Source organism: Xiphias gladius, chromosome 24 (assembly GCF_016859285.1).
Source record: "Xiphias gladius isolate SHS-SW01 ecotype Sanya breed wild chromosome 24, ASM1685928v1, whole genome shotgun sequence".
NCBI classification, from domain to species: Eukaryota; Metazoa; Chordata; class Actinopteri; order Istiophoriformes; family Xiphiidae; genus Xiphias; species Xiphias gladius.
In genome coordinates, this window is record NC_053423.1 from 4,887,837 (window position 1) to 4,904,879 (window position 17,043).

A 17,043-nucleotide genomic window follows, 5' to 3' on the forward strand; every position below is an offset into this window, starting at 1 on the left:
TGTATTTGCTGGTGATCTTCTTGGATAATTGCTACGTGATTTAAATGAGTTCACGATGTGTTATCACCGCTGGAAAGCCGTTAAAAACGCAATTCTAAGTTAGAATCACAGTGGCAATTCACCTTGCGTTTTATTTTTGAAAGCATGACCGGAAGTTCTACTTCTTGTTTTAGCTACCTGGTGCGATTGCTCCACCTTGACGCTCAGGTACACGGATTTTTGTCGAAAACTTTACTGAAACTGGAATTCTGGAGCGGGATTGACATATGGGACGTTCAAAATGGATTAAAAATAGAAATGTTTAATATAAGGCGGAGCAGACAACGTTAATTCAGGAGTCAGTTGGTGGACGCACCGTGTGTACTGTGAGTAATGTTTACAGAGAAATTCGTAAGTCCTCAAATGGAGGAGAGAGCGCCAATGACAAGTCGCCATGAAAGTGAAAAATAATTTTTATACCTACAAGGGAAATGCTTAATTTTGGTCAAGGGTTAACGTGTAATTGTTGTTGGTTGATGTGGGAAAAAAAACTGCAAAATAATATTTTCATATCATTTGTTTATTAGCTAACTACATGGTATGACCACTGTAAACATTCGTAGCAAACATGCCGTCATGACACGATATGCCAGACACTTTGAGGAGCTCGCAATTTAAAACTACATGTTTTCAGTAAAACGTAACCGAAGAAAACTTGAGATTCGGTAAGATTTTTTCTTTTTCTTTTCGAACCACCGCGTTCTTGCTTTATACAGGTTGTCAAAAGAACCACACTTCAAGAGTTGTAGCTTAGCTAATTGAATGAGTCCATTTTAATAATGGTATTTCTATTCCCGTTGCTTATTCTATGGGTGTTCTCAACCTTTTCCCCTCGAGCAAAGGGACATTCACATTTCAAGATTTTTAGAATTGGGTTTGGTGTGCCTAAACATATGAGATGGATTTGGATTCTTGTAACAGTTACCCTCTGTATTTTACAATTACACACTTAAGTTGAATTTTAGACATCCCCCTGACATAATTCAGTGAATGTGATATGTGAATCGTTAATTGTCTTTGACTGTGTGCTTACACAAACTCCACAGAACCAGTTGTGTTACTTTACCTAGCCCCTGGGGATAGAGATAGAGAGATCCTCAGATGGCAGCGATTTCAGGTTTTGTCTGATAGATTGGATTGATAACAAGCTTTGATAACAGTTGCTTAGTAATGCCATTTCAACACTATCTTGCCATTTAGTTTCACATCAAGTGAACTATCTTTTGCTCATGCTTTTGCAGACCTTGGAGCCGGTAAGTCATGTCTGCCGGCAGCACTGGCAGTCTGAGACACAGCTCAGGCCCTGGCAGCTTCAGGCATGGACCGAGCCAGAGCAGCAGCCAGAGGTCTTCGTATGAGGAGCGCTGTGTGGACCCGGTGGAAGACAGGCTACCGACCCCAGAGCCAAAGACTGTCCACAAAGCTCACCTGAAAGATGCAAATGGGAAGGAGTCTGAAATCATTGGCTTCATTCCTGGCTCAGCTGACTCTCCCTCTGTCGCACTAACCTGCAATCCCTGCGCTTCTCCAAGGAGCTGTAGGACATTTATGTGCAATGTGCTTACCTGTGGTCTGTACAGGGTCTGCCAGCATTCCATTCTTGCTCCATGCCTGGCGCCAAATGAGAGCTCCCCAGATGAAACCGAGAAGGTGAGCCTCCAAAGTATGAACCCAGGAGACAACAAAGAGGAGGATGGCACAGATTGGCTAGGGGATGTCCGCATCGCTGGAGTCAAAGTGGACAGTCCAAGGGAGTATTTACATGTCGAAACCAAATCTCCATCATATGTGCCTCCGTCTGGTGGTAAAACACAGCCCAGCAATCCGTCCCTGCACGAGTCTATGAGGTTTGATGACTGGGAGGATGGTGAGGAGGATGTGGACTCTCTGATTACTAAGAAACTGCTGGAGCTCTACTCTGAATATCAAATCGAAGAGTTGGCCAGGTGCACCTCAGACTCTGTGTTTCTGAAGAAGAGCAAGGCCATCAATCAGCTCATCAATTCGCTGGCAGAGGAGCACAAGATGGACGAGCAAGAGGCTGAGTGTCGGCTGGTGCGCGGCATCATCCGCATCAGCACCCGGAAGAGTACGAAGAGGCCACCCACCTCCAGAGCGGAGAGGACGCTGTCAGACAGCGGAAATGAGACAATGAGGGAGAGCGATTCCTTGTCATTCAGCAACAATAGTAAGCCAGTGTTTTTTCTATATGTATTCAGCAAATTCTGTGTGACCCTGCTGAAATTTCACAATGTTCATTAACATTCATGACGAAACATATCCACCACAACTTGCCCTTTCTACACTGTGCACAGTTGACTGAGGCTAGTATAAAGTGAAAGGGACGCTACCACACAACCACGAACAAATACGCACATGTATGCACAGTGAGACTGTTTAGTAGTCCAACATAGGCTGTTGGTGAGTGTGTGTGCAGTAGTTCGCCAATTCGCTCGGGAGAGGCAGCATACAGCGACAAGATAGACCTACGTATCTCGTACAACGGGATTGTTGTGACAATTTGTTTATCCTATGTGTAATGCTCATAACATGAGAATAAATGAAGCAAACATGTTTGTTTTGCTTGCACAAAGGTGCACAAACAGTGTGCAAACGAATGAGTGACCACTTTGAAGTCATTTGGACATCAATGAGTTGCTAAGGCCTATGCTTAAAAATTAATATTTGATTTCTCAAAAATGTTGCCAGTAACAAATTTTTATTTTGCCTACACAAACATGTACAAATAATGCACAAACAAATCAAAATGGTTTTATTAATATCCTGATCATATGGGGTGCGAACTTCAAAGAGGTAGAAACTTAGACTGAACTGGTGACATAATGCAGAGAAAGATGCTTGGGGTAATTTAGAAATGGTGAAAACACATAACTAGATTAATCCCAAATAGAAAAGATGCTTTGTAGCAAGTGTAGCTACTAGCTCATTTCATTTGTAGACCTTGGGCAGATGGACAGCAACAATAAAACACAGAGTAAACCTATCACCTCCGCTAAATTGACAAATAATATATGTGTGTGTATGTGTGTGTGTGTGTGTGTGTGTGTGTGTGTGTGTGTGTGTGTGTGTGTGAGGAATATTGGCGGATATATCGATATCAGAATTTTGTACTCCCTAAGATCCGTACCGGCATCGGCCCCAAAAATCCAGTATAAATCGGGCTCTAGTCCATTTCATTCTTTAACACTGGAGCTATCTGGGCCTCCAGGGCCCTCCAAGTGTCAAAAGCGCCTGATAAATTATCACACACATGACACGGCAAACATGAATAACTCCATCTATAATGATTCTAAAGTTGTTTTAAGCTATTCCTCCACTGCACGCCCATGCATGCGTGCACAACAGCACCATTGCTGAAAAAAGAATCTAGGGAAAACATTGTAAGCAGTGAAAGTTTTAACTTCTTAAATCCAAAAATACCAGTGTTGCCTCTGTAGAATTGCTTTTCTGCTGTAATGTAAGCATCACTCTCGTTTTCACTGTTTCCTCAAGATGACTACAAATCAAATCCAAACATCCAAATATCAGAACTGACCTCCTCTGACAAGTGTGCCAGGGAGATGTGGAGAAACAATGGAGGTAAGAAATCAGTCTATATTATGTTATTACATGCACAGTGTACAGAACTGAATGAAATTGAGATGTAGCATTGTAGCTTGAATAGTATGTCATCGCTTGTTTTTTCGTCAGTTGTTTGGTCAGTGACTTTGAAAAAGATGCGTGTTTTTTTTCCATAACCAGATTTATTTGGCTGTCGTAACAGGGGAAATCCATCATGCATGTATTTGCCAACATAGTACTGCTTGAGCGATATGTGTTGTACAAGGGTTGGTTTTCATCAGACAAAGCCTAACACGGGTTTCGCTTCCTGATAAGTTCTGTTCCAACTTTACCATCGTCTTGTATTTCTGATTAGACTACGAGTTGAAATTTGAAGGACAGCAAGACAATTTTTGTTTCTCAGTAATATTAATTTATTTGATGCTTTTTTAAAATTCAGTGCTCTTGGTGAAAACTGATGTTACATGTTTCTCTATGTAAGTCAGGGACTGTTGCCAGGATTTTAGAAATAATGAGGGTCCTGAGTTGGAGACCCCCAGATGCCCCCCGGTCTCTAGATGGGATTATTTTCTTAATCTAGATTTGGATTTTTCATATTTAATTAATGTATTTCTTTTCAAATTTCCGTAAACTCAATGACCCCAAATGACGGTCTAAATTGGTGATTCTTTTTCTGTCATGAAAAAAAAAAAAAAGACCAAAACTGTCAGAGTTTTATAAATACATTTCTTCTACAATACTGATAGAGAACTTGAGGCTTCGTCATATTTGAGATATGGCTGACATGATTGCTGAGCATTCCTTTTTTTCTTTTCTTCCCTGTAAAAAAAAAAAAAAAAAAAAATCTGTCCATCTTGTGCACATTGTTTTGTTTGAATAAAAAAATGCACGCCTGAATTTCGATTGCCTTTGGAGCATCAGAGTACCCTTGTATAGTCACTGTTACCTCAGGGTGCTGAGAGCTGTTTCAAAGCCTTCTCTCCACTACCAGGCAAAAAAATATTCCTTTTTGTTGGACTAAAGTAGTCAAATTTCGTTATACTGATTCTAAAAATTCTGGAATCAGTTTAGAAAAAAAAAAAAACCTTGATGTAATGTGTAAGTTTTCATTTGCAGGATGTAAGATCCCCCCAGGTCTTGATCTTCTTCCATGTGAATCGTTGTGTGATCTGTAAACATTTAGTGGGTCAACCATCCATATAGTACAGAAAACAGCTCTCAAAACAGAAGACTTTGTGGGTCACCTGATAAATATTCATGTGTCGACTAACTTCCTAGTTAAACTTCCTAAATTAACATCGAGGTACTGTTAAAATTGACCTTGAACCTATTCACAGGACTGCACCAATAACAGACTGAAAAGTAAATAGTTTTTATCAGTGAAATGAGTACTGCAGGACACTGCAGTGCCTGTGTCAACTGGTCTGAATTACACAGGTGTGCAAGATTTTTTAACTGAGAATTATGGAAAGATACCAATATGAGAAAACAATAAAGGGACTAATGTTAGAATGTTTTTGGTTTTTTTTTTATCCTAAATCTCTTAGTTTTTCTCTGTGAGGTTTGCTCATACAAATGTTTAAACTCAGATTCACCAAACTCTCTCAGCTGCTCAAACTTGTCATCAATGACTTGTTTCAACTTGCTAAATGTCAGCTGTTCACCTGCTGTGACAGCAAATGCATACTGTGTATTGTTGAGGTCCAACAAACATGCCGAGTGCACGTCTTTCCTCATAAAACGTCTGCAAAGCTGTTTTTCTTAAAGGTGTGGCTGAATCCAAATGCACACCCTCTGGACTTGCAATGACGGAGACCTCGCCGACTTGTATCATACGTACAATGATGTGTTCACAGTCATCACAAGTCTGCGAGGGTGTTCAGGGACCAAATGAGCTATGAGTATGGTCAGAATGTAAACAAAAATATTGAAAAATAAATATTTTACCTGTTGTTATTATTATTATTATGTCTTTCTTTTATATTTACATCTTCACATATATAGTGGCTTCAGAAAGTATTCAGCCCTCTTCATGTTTTGCACACTGTACTGTGTTATAGATTTAATATAAAATGGATAAAACACTCAATACCTATAATGACAAAGTAAAAATGTTTGGAAATTTATTAAAAATCAAAAATGTAAATCTCTCATTTACAGGAGCACTCAGTCACTTTTCTGCAGCTCTCCAAATTGTGGTCAGGTGCATCCTGTTCGCCTTAATTATCCATGAATTGTGTCTAGAAACTTGACTGGCGTCCAGCTGTGGCAAATTAAATTGATTGGGCATAGTTTAGAAAGGTGCTGTGGATTATGGGTAATGTTCCAAGTAAAGTTTGGTGAAGTCAGCACACCAAGTGTAGCCTACCTCTGGAAGTCCACAGAAGACACAGTTGAGGCCTTGCAGACTTGATGAGTTGTGAATTTGGACAGCCCCTGGCACTCAGGACTTCTTCGGGAACATGCCTGTTAAGTCTGCGAGCCTTTGGGTGCAGCGAAGTCCGGCATTTGGATTCAGCCTTAGTGACCTGTATTGTTTACATCCATATTTACTTGCTAGCAGTCTTCTTCTTCCCTGCCTTTGTTGGCACAGTACTGCTTTTCATGGTGAATTACTGCCATTGTAGATCAGTCGAATAGTGTGAAGCCATTGTTGGGAAATGTGACTCCTGCATCTTTATGCACAAACACAAGAGCCAAAAAAAAAACTCAAACATAAAAACATTGTTCCTAAGGGATACTAGTGCTCAAAAAGTCATACGACAAGCCTGGACCATTCATGGATTTTTAAATCGCTTTGTACGTGCAACTTCAAAACAAATCTGTTCGAGTGGTTCTTACGTGGGATCCAGTATTGTGTTTCTGATTAGAACAGATAGTGCTCCAGTTCACTAACAATGAATTCAGAGGACATATATACCAGCAGACATATATATTTTTGTCTTATATATTTTTTTATTTTTTTTGTTTTGTTTTGTCGTTACAGGTCATAATTCGAGTTCTCCAACAGCCTACTCGCCATCAGACACAGAGACTCGCTCTTCAGGTGTCTCACTAATTCACTCTTCCGTGAGAACATGATTCCTGCTCCATGCTGGCAGTCTGTGCTTGATCTTTATTTTATATTTTTTTTTATTTTTATTTTCTGGTCATGTTGTGTCCACTAGGTCACATATGAGACATTGAAAGGGGGCACTACTTGCACAGGAGTCTCTGGCTGAGCCAAGCTCTTTGTAGAGACCATGGTTTTGCTGTGGTAAAAAACAAATGTGAAAATGCACATTGTCTGAAGGACTTCAGTGAACTCAGGGCTCTGTGTCTAAATATTTGATTAATATTGTGTATATTTGAAGGATTGCTTGATGGAGAACTTGACCTGCAGGCAGATATCACCTGCAGCTCTCAAAATATTGTATCAAAATTTACCGTCCCCTTGTCCTTGAAGGAATTATGTTCATGAAACCTGACTCTCATTTTGCTGGTCAGATTATTTTGCTTTTGTTATGAAAAGGACATTGAAATTTAGTTCCCTTAAAATAAAATACAGAGTTGTATTTCCTTTTTTTTTTTGGCACTTTTCATTTTCTCATCAACATGGATTTGATTATAAACAGTTGTGTGCGATTTGAAACTCATTTAAGAGGCTAAGTAGCACCTATTTACACTTAATGATTCTAGATTAACAATCAGATATTATGTTCTGATCATTTTCATAATTTGACATTTTTCAAAATTGATGTGAATAGCATTGTTCTAAGGGTAAAAGGATGAAGTAAGAATACTTGGCAGGTCAGTTTTACATGATGGTTCAAAATCCTGTAAATAGGATTTTAGTTGGAGTTTTCTATGTGTGCCTGGTAGTAAACTACAAATAAGAATGGGTTTTTATCTTAAAATGTGACAAAACATAATTCTGTCAAAGGAATAGTGTGACATTATAGAAAATACGCTTTTTACTGTATTGCTGAGACTTGATTGAGAAGATTTATACAACTCTCATCTCTGTATGCTGAAAATGACAGCCATTTAGCTTATTTTACCATTCAGACTGGAAACAGATGGAAGTAGCGAGCCCGGATCTGTCCAAAGGCAACAAAATCTGCCTAGAGACACCTCCCAAGCCCACTAATTAACACATTATATTTTGTTCGTTTATTCCATACAAAAACAAAAGTGTAAAAATGATTAGTTTTGGTTTTACAGGGGGCTGTTTATCAGTCTTTTTTTCACCACAACTTTTTACAGTTCGGTTTTTGTACTTAGAGGAGCTGGTAGGCATTTTTGTTCCCTTTGGACAGACCAAGGTTAGCTCTTTCCCATGGTTTCTGGTGTTTATGCTAAGCTAAGCAAAATAAAAATAAATGTAATGTTTTTTTCTTACATCGAGGAAAGACAAAACATTCAAGGCTACGGAAAAAGCTAGTAAGTGGACCTTGATTTAAGATTTTTTTTTTTTTAATGTCAAAATTCAGTTTTTCATTCATATGGAGTGTGATTTTTTTTTTTTTCAAAGCAGATATTGAGGTTATTTTTAGTGTCATAACATGAGGTTCATATGAAGCAGATAGCTCTACTGTTATGTCTGTAACTCATTTCTCCAACCGAAAGATTTTATGAATGCTGATGTGAATTGCAGATATACTTCAGGTTGTATCATGTACTATAGCTACTTAGTGACATTATCCCAGGCTGTCTCATGAAGTGAATGTCTGTTTTCATACCAACATGCTTGCTGTGTTTGCTCCTGGGTCCTGATGGGAATTATGCCAGCTGATTCAAGTTGATTTTTTTTCAGCACTGTGACTTTCATATCAGCATCAGCTTCTGGTACTGTTGGTCATAGACCCTATTGTATTGGCCTTATGGGACACATGGCTAGCTTCTACACATACTCTAAACATATATTCTAACTGTCCAGATTATATGCTTTCCTCCCAGGATCTATCCTTTTGCGTCCTATTTGAATTCCAAGTACGAAGAATAAAATACTTTTTTGTAATATGGTATGCGGTAATATGTTCCAAGATGCTTAAAATAACTTGACACCACAGTATCTTTTTAGTGAGTCAGGTATTTGGCTACAACAGCAGTGTCGTCTTAATGAAATGGTTGGAAACTGGTTATTCTGGTTTGGACCAAGAGGCAGAAAATGCAAATCGATTACTAAAAAATGAAGAATGTGTCTGTGTCATATTAACAGTTAATGTAACTATCCTAACTTGCTTATTTCACTAAACTGGATGAAATGTCTGCTGAAACATAGCATGTTGTCTTCCATCACACCTTATGCCATACTTTGTCAGGTATATTCTTGGCTCTTCACCAAAAGGAACTTTATATATTATCAGCAAACATGTGTCAGCAGGTTCGTCTAGATGTCTCGTTATAAAACAATAAAGTCAATGAAGTGAAACAAGACGAGGTGTTGTTTGCTTGTTGTTTGCCACATATGGCCACATGAGGGAGTCGAAGTATGCAATGTTTTTAAGGTCAGACCATTTAAGCACACTTAACAAATGTTGAAAGAAGTGATACATCATTAAAATCATAATTTCATTAAGCTAGAGAAGGTATTAAAAAGTTTATTTCATGTGCTTTTCATTCTAGTTTCACAGTATAAAATTCAATATTACAACATTTCTTGTAAAAGTCTATTCTCTGTAATCCTATTGGACAAATAACATCTCTGTTAATAAATCTACCATATTTGTGTTGCCAATAACTGGCTTGAAGAATAGCTCTGTGACCAAGCTGTGGCTCACGTTCTGAATGGCGGAGGCTGCTAGAAGTATGTGTTGGAAGCGACTGGTGTCCTCCTGGTGCAGGAAGTGGATGAATTCTTGGAGGGCTCGCTGAGCTTCCTGTTGGAGACCCTCAATAAACAGGATGGCACTCAATCCTTGAACAACTAACGTGAGAGAAGAGAAATTCCTCTTTAAGCTCATATCTAACAAAGTAATTAGCATGGCTATTGGAAACACAACCAAGAAAAAGATGTCTTACCTGGGTTAAACAACATAGCACCCTTCAGATAAGCATATTCCTTTGGACTGAGATCCAGATTCCACAACTGATGCAAGCAAGTTCTCAATCTGTGGACTCCGGCAAGAGTTGGTTGGATGATAGCCTCGTTTTCAGAAAGTCCCGGTCTGAGCAAAATCTGTCTAAGGATACTTGAATTTGGTACATCAGTCACTTCAAACACTATCCTCTCTTGTGCAAGCCCCAGAACAAACAAAGGAACCCAGCAGTGTCTTAACAGTGATGACTTATCTCCCGATGGAAGCTGACTGAAGGATGGTAAACTTCTCATGAAGCAGATGGTTTTGACCAGCACATTGGAGGCCACTTGGCAAGTGGCCTTAGGGTCCTTCAGGCAGACTGTCCTCCTCTGGTCACAGTGGCAGTTGTCTGCTATGGAACGAGAGTTCAGTTTGTTGTTTAGGTAGTCGCTATCCCTCCAGCTCAAGATGTTATAAAGAATGGTGTGCGGATGCTGATCCTGGTAACCAGAGCAAGTGCTGTTTGTAATCTTCTTGTCAAGAGAAAACATAGTAAAGAAGGACATATCGTTAAAACAGTTTTAGCAAAGTACAATGGGCCACTGAGCTCCAGAAAGCGTGAACAGCCTCAATCAGTGCTCAAGCTCAGTCCGTATTTATCCAGGATGTCACCTGCTCACCACAAACTCAGCCTTGACCCTCCTTTTTAAGCCCCTGCACTGAAAAAAAAGAAAAAAAAGAACAGTGACCCTGGACTTCCCCATGTGGATGGATCTAGGTTCCTTCCACGTGGAGGCGATAAGGCTAGTCAAACTCAGCAGCTGTGCAGGGCAAGGAAACACTGAAGCTGGCAGGGGTGAATGACATTTATCATGTTTACCTTAGTCATTAACTCAACCTGTACCAGTCTATCAAGGACTGACAGGGTCAACGCACAGACTGCCACCTGGCCTCTGCCCCAGTTACACTTGGACCTGCATGAAAGGACACAATAATTTTTTTTAATAGGTTATGATTAATACAACTTTGACACCAGTTTAAAACATTACTTGATAGTTAGGTCAAATAACTTATCGGGTCTACTTGACTGTAATGATACATTTTTATCAAATTGAAATATAGCCAAGACACAGTTTTGGAAAAAGTCGTAGCAAAACTTCAACTTTATAGAGAAAAACCCTGGCAATGTATGAATTACTGATCTTGTTTCATAAGTGCTTCACAGTCAAACCATGGGCACAGCAGATAATGCCAGCAATAATGTCTGGAAAATTACTATATAAATATGCACCCACCCAAGTTAAAAGGGTATCACATGACATGACTTAGCTCACTTCAAAAACCATAACTTTCGAGGAATCTGAACTGTGATTTTGTTGAATTCTGCAAGCATTAGCAGCAAAATGTAGTTCAAGTATTAAAGTAAAAGGACTGGTTCGGTCCCTCCTACTGATATGTAATTATATATGGCGTCATCAGATGATTAATAGTGAAGCATCAGTGTGTAGCAGCATGTTACTGTTGGAGCTGCTGGAGGTGGAGCTAGTTTAAACTACTTTATGTAAAGTTTTTTATACAGGGACACCAGATAAATCTGAGGGCTCAGCAGATTCAGCAGATTCATGGGAGAGGAAAGAAGAAAAAACAAAGTTCTGATTCACAAATCTCTTTTCAGATTTTGGACTTTTTCTATAATTTTTGATTTCTGGTGAAATATTGGATCATTTATTGAAATGAAACCATGTGAGAAGTTTGGAAGGAAAAATGTGACCCTGACTACAAACTGCTTTTTGTAAGACGTCAGAAGCCAAAAACGTAGGAAACCGCTGGTTTAATCTTTAACAGTGTGTTGAATTTTAAAAGCTTGTTACATTATCCATTGTGTAAAATCTTCATCTTAAAAGTCAGTAGTAACTGAAGCTCTCCAATAAATGTAGCAAAGTAAAAAGTACAATATTTTCCTCTGAAATGGAGTGGAAGCATAAAGTAGCATAAAATGGAAATACTCAAGTAAAGTACAAGTACCTAAAAAAAGTACAGTACTTGAGTAAATGTAGTTAATCCCTTTCCACCACTGCAGCACAGTGAATGAAGTGTGGTATAGCAAGGTTTGAGGTGCCATCGGCCATGTTTTATTATACTGTTGCAAATTATGAAGGCAGTAAATCCAAAGTAAAGATATAAGGCAGCTTGCACACGGTGATGCAACGTTTCTTTCAGTGGAAATGTTGCGGATGGCAGTGGTGGAATTTATTTACTCAGGTACTGTACTTAAATTCAGTTTGAGGTACTTGTACTTTACTTGAATATTTCCACATTATTCTACTTTCAATTTCTGCTTTACTACATTTCAGAGGGAAATGTAGTTTTTACTCCCCTACATTTGACAACTATAGCTATTAGTAGTTTTACAAATAGAGATTTTACATGAAAAAATATATATGAATATAACGTAATATGTTGCATTATTATTTATTAAAGAATCTACCATAGAGTAACAAAAGTAGCTAGAAGTTGGTCCACCTCAGCCGGCCACGCCATTAAAATGCTGCTTACATGTTAATGCTTAAGAAGTAACAAATATATAAAAGTCATAGTAACAGGGTTCATTCGACATGATGATACATTCATGATCGTTCCGTTCTTTTTCCCTTGCGCTTGTACTGTGTGATAAACGGTAATACTGTCAAGAGGCGAGTCTTCTCATATTTTCACTCAAACCTCACTTCTACACAAGTAAATAATTGATTCACATGTGTGTGTGAATTTATGTTGAGCAGTATTATAAATTAATTATAAATTAATTATAAATATTTATACTATCTATCAATCAATAATCTATTATTGATCTATCTGTGTTGTAATACATAAAAACAATTGAATAGGAAGCTATAACAATTCATACAGTTGTTTGGTCATCTATTTTTCATGTTTTTCTTAGTTGTGGACATGTGGACACAGTGTTCCAAAGGAAATTAACATTAGTATTAACATTACAAGCAAACAGACCCATTTGACCTAAGAAATATAACTAGCCATCAGCCAAACCCTGCAAAATTTTCAAGGAATTTTAGAAGAATCAGAAATAAATATATATTTTATTTCAAAACGTTCTCTACAGTGCCAGGTATGTAACTCTGGTGAAGAATACTAAATCCCTCCTATTTTAATCTTATTTATTTATTTATTTTGGCATGAAACTGTCATTTTTAAGACATATGATTTTAAAAAAAATATCAAAGTCTTCCTTTAAAAGACATGTGCGTAATATAAGCGTAATCAAAGAAAGTAATTTAAACTCCTCTTAAATTTTCCTAATGCCACTGAACCCCCCTAGATATATGACCAAGGACGTGTCCCAGTTGTTCTAAATGGTATCTATGGCCCTGTGTGCAAGTTAGTCAACAAAACTATTCAGCAAATTAAGTTATCAGTGTACTGTATAAGAGAAAAGGCCCAGAAGAAAGTAAAGAGACAAGTCTGTTGACAACTTTAATACTGTAGTTAGAGGTAGAACCCACTGAAAACCAATATTGTATATTTGGCTTGATTTTTTTTCAGATAAACATTTTTTTATTTCACGGAAATACAACAACAATATCATAAACCAAGCCTCGTGTCACAGATGGAGCCAATGAGGACAGTAAATTGCGCTTGCCGTGCTAAGGTTTCAAGGTGATACATTGGCACCTTCATTTTTACCAGATTAACTTTTAAATTAACAAGAAGTCGGAGTTGAATAAATAGGATAAAAGAGACAGCGGAGTCACAAAAGAAACTTTTCTTCATTCAAAACAGAGCAGAAAAAGATCACAGGGCTGTTTTGGGGAGGACTCATTAAGGGACATCAATAATATGGACGGTATTTGCATTTTAATAACACTGCTAAATCTACAGCCAAAATCAATCAATATTAAATACTGACTATATTTAGGAAACCGCCCTTTAGAGTGTAGTGAGTCCGCAGGGGAGGGCTGGGCCACACGTGTGCTCGCACACACACACACACACACACATGGTTAGAAGCGCAGAAGTGCAGTGCAGAGACTTTCATTTTTTAGAGCAGGAATGGTTTTTTTCCACATTGCTTGGTAACAAAGTTGCAAGTGATTTTGGCCAATGTCGTCGCCACACAGTAGACTCCTGATTACATCGTTGCTTTGGCTTGTGTGTTAGACCCTTTGTAGCGCTGGTTTAACAGAAACTGTTCTAAAGTGAAAGAGCAACAGAGACAACCGGTGTAAGGGTTTTTTGTTTCCTTCCTGATTATTGCACAATACAATGCTGACCTACTTAGCAGCTGGAAAGGTAGTTTCGTTTTAAAAAACAGCTACACCCTTAGTTTACAGTAAATGCTACAAATAGAGACCAGAACGGCATAATCGACACACTTGGTTTTGAACACTTCAAGGTAAGATTGTGCAACTTTAACAATTTATATATGATTAAACATTTAACATAGATGTCACTGAACATCTCTAGGTTCTTATGGATTGTAATGAATGGAGTATTTTGGTAGTTTTGTTTATTATTATTATTCTTTAGATGGATGCGATTTTCAACTTGCTTGAGAAGCACAGACTGCAGTGTTACTACAACCAGTTTCTGCAGCTAGGTGTGAAAGATGAAAGGGATTTCATCGATGGTGTAACAGATGAAGACCTAAACAACCTTGGTAAGATTACCAAATATAGATAAAGGTGGTTGCAAGTCTAAAAAATTGCATTTTCTGTTTACCATGTAGATTCCACAAATTAAGAACGGCATGATTTAAAGGCCTGTGCTTTTGTTACATGCACTGATTGCGTGTCTAGACAAAAAATAATTGTGACTTGTTCTGAGTTATTTCTTTACTGCTCATCCAAATCTAGCTTTATAGAATTACCCTGAGATCAACTAATGTGCTTCACGTTTGCATTATGAATTTCTTTTGCAATTAAAGACATTTAAATAATTAGTTCAAAATTATTGTTGATAATTTATGAATAGACCGAATACAAAACATGAATCTTGAGTTAAATTTCTACAGTATTAACTCATTGGAGCTGAATATAAGAGCTGTTTGTTGTCATTTTAAGCTTTGAAATTAAGATAAACCTATATTTCCAAACAGGATTTAGTCAGGTGGAAAAGAATCTTTTTTCTGCAATGAAAAAAAACATTGGCAGATTTCGAGCTCCAGCAAAGCCAGCTGCAACGTCAGTGGAGAAGTCAGTAAAGTCATTCTCTGTGGTGTACACATACCCCAAATGTCCAGAACCGAAATGCATCAAAGGTAAGAAATACATATTACTTATACCCTCTTTTGGTTCATGAAGTTTATTTTTACAGAGCATAAACAGATGAGGGAAAAAATGTTACGCACTTTGCTCTTGTTGCTGCTGGTTTCTGAGGAAGGTTGTGCTTTGAGACGCACCTACCTCCTCAACACAGAGAGAAGAAACGAAGCAGGTTGGTTGGAGGACGGAAGGTAGGTAAAAACCTGACGAGTCACCACGAGGGTTGGTAGGGAATGACAGGACCAGCAGAGCAAACAAAAACACAAGGAATTACTGTAAGGAAAAAGAACAGCGGTAGAGTAAGACAGGAGGAAGTCTGAACAATGACAATGCAGTTCACTTTCAGGCATCGTAATAACACACAGGAAATGCTTTAAATACTGCAACCAAATGTTTAAATATCCCTGTATTAAACCACTGAGCTGTGTGTTTATATGGGTCAAAAATCACTGTGGTATTTACTGCAGGGACTTACCCATTAAAAGCTGATTTGTCATCTAAAGTCACTATATGTTTTCCTTGGTGGAGCAAAATTAGAATTTACTGTATGTTCCCTTTAGTCTCTGTCTGTTAATGTCCCTTTAGATACAGCTGACAGAAAAAAGATGATCTTTGTATTACAGCAATGAATGTGTAGGTTATCAAAACACCAACACACCACTGAATACCTTTGTTTATTTTGTTAATTTGAACATACAGATATGGATCAAGCTCAAAACACGGTTGAAGATCTGATGTTGAGAATTTGTCATCTTGAAAGTATTCATTCGTCCAAAGGTGTCTGTCTTTACACATTGGATGGGATGCCCCTGACAGACGACCCTTTCTTCAACACATGTAAGCTCATTCAGTTTTAAAATAAATAATGAGAAGCAATTCTTCAGTGTGAATATGCACCAAAGTAACAGTGAAGAAGTATCATCCCTTTACAGAAATGATAAGGAAAAATAAACATTTGAAATGTAAAGTATGCCTAAAAGCACGACAGTTAAAGCAACATTATGAAACTATTTTACCATGAAATAACAGCTTCCAAACCATTTTGACGGCCCACTGACTTGTGACTGGGAGAATGGCAACTCTTTCATTCCCACTGTGGGTTCAGATGTTTTGCTGACTTGACATGAGTGGACGGCGTGACTGTTGGTTTGTACTGAGATGAGGATTTTGTGTTTCTTGTCTGAGCAATTGATAGCTCTGTACAAGAGCTGTTAACTTCTAAGGGTACACTGCTTCCAGGATCCTTAACCCTTAACCCGGAGCCCAGCAGAGCTTAATGCACCAGTGTCCTGTCCTCACTACTTGTGGCTGCAGAGGCCGCTGTTGCCGCTGCTCAGCAAAAGTCGCACTGTCTTGCGTTAAACAGGTAACATGGGAAACTACTGTTAATCCCATGTAGACCTAATTATTCATCAATTCGTTCAAATCTGAATGAATTGATGAATAATAAGCTTAACAGAACCTTTGCATTCAGTATATAACAGATTTATGTGAAGTCAAGTGCAAGGAGGAAATTAACAATAGTCTCATAAACCATTGTTGTAATGTGTCAATGCACTAGCTTGTCTGTTTTTGTATTCCTGGCTTACGCAGTGTTTTTACTGTACAAGCACAAGGACCCATGAGGGACACACTCAGGTGGAGAATGACCTCAATCTAGCCACGTGTACACTAGAAGAAAGAATATCTGTCCTGTTTCAGCAGCACCGCAGACAACATAGGACTCTGGACTTCAGAATGAAAGGACAAATTACGTTGTTTGTCCATGCCCTCCACTACATAGAGTTGTTTTATGATCGGACGCCCGTATCAGCAGGACAACGTCATTTGTCCCTGCCTTTAAAGCGTTACATGTTACGGTCACTGTTGAAAAATAGATTTGTTTTATAACGTTACATTGCTGTGCTTCAGGTTTGGTTAGGTTTAGGCACAAACATGGCTTGGTTAGGTTTGTGTTAAAAGAAGTACTTATAAGGTTACAGAAGAATCAGAGTCTCCCATATTGAAGTTTGATGTTATATCTTGAAGCTGAGGCTTCCTCAAAATCACTAAGAACCAGCTGACATCCTGCAGCCCACTGACATTCTGGTGGCTTCTGATTGAGGTCCGCCATCCAAGCGACGCGTGTGTATATATTTAGG

General features: G+C 38.4%; 3 protein-coding genes across 7 annotated transcripts in view; 2 read left to right on the plus strand and 1 right to left on the minus strand.

Moving 5' to 3' along the window:
* The first annotated feature begins 195 nt into the window (after nucleotides 1-195).
* On the plus strand, nucleotides 196-7,188 carry kdf1b (keratinocyte differentiation factor 1b). Of its 3 annotated transcripts, none has more exons than XM_040121017.1 (4): nucleotides 196-365; nucleotides 1,281-2,227; nucleotides 3,553-3,639; nucleotides 6,608-7,188. In XM_040121017.1, exons 2-4 carry the CDS (start codon nucleotides 1,300-1,302, stop codon nucleotides 6,700-6,702), a joined length of 1,110 nt encoding a protein of 369 aa, XP_039976951.1. In that variant the 5' UTR covers nucleotides 196-365; nucleotides 1,281-1,299; the 3' UTR covers nucleotides 6,703-7,188. The 3 variants fall into 3 exon arrangements, with proteins under 3 accessions (XP_039976951.1, XP_039976950.1, XP_039976953.1); XM_040121016.1 differs by lacking the exon at nucleotides 6,608-7,188 and adding an exon at nucleotides 5,389-5,576; XM_040121019.1 differs by lacking the exon at nucleotides 6,608-7,188 and adding an exon at nucleotides 3,802-4,277.
* Nucleotides 7,189-9,204: 2,016 nt separating this feature from the next.
* On the minus strand, nucleotides 9,205-10,379 carry nr0b2b (nuclear receptor subfamily 0, group B, member 2b). Its single transcript, XM_040122217.1, has 2 exons — nucleotides 9,625-10,379; nucleotides 9,205-9,529 (listed from the first exon to the last, which is right to left on the minus strand). Exons 1-2 carry the CDS (start codon nucleotides 10,187-10,189, stop codon nucleotides 9,288-9,290), a joined length of 807 nt encoding a protein of 268 aa, XP_039978151.1. The 5' UTR covers nucleotides 10,190-10,379; the 3' UTR covers nucleotides 9,205-9,287.
* Nucleotides 10,380-13,892: 3,513 nt separating this feature from the next.
* The window catches only part of LOC120786824, a 33,242-nt gene continuing 30,091 nt past the window's right edge, over nucleotides 13,893-17,043 (plus strand). For 2 of the 3 annotated variants that reach the window (XM_040122519.1, XM_040122520.1), the window contains exons 1-4: nucleotides 13,893-14,034; nucleotides 14,169-14,298; nucleotides 14,737-14,898; nucleotides 15,602-15,739. In XM_040122519.1, coding sequence (XP_039978453.1) covers nucleotides 14,169-14,298; nucleotides 14,737-14,898; nucleotides 15,602-15,739 — 430 coding nt within the window. In that variant the 5' untranslated portion in view covers nucleotides 13,893-14,034. Of the gene's footprint in view, nucleotides 14,035-14,168; nucleotides 14,324-14,736; nucleotides 14,899-15,601; nucleotides 15,740-17,043 lie in introns of those variants that run through there. The other variant, XM_040122521.1, reaches the window with a different exon arrangement.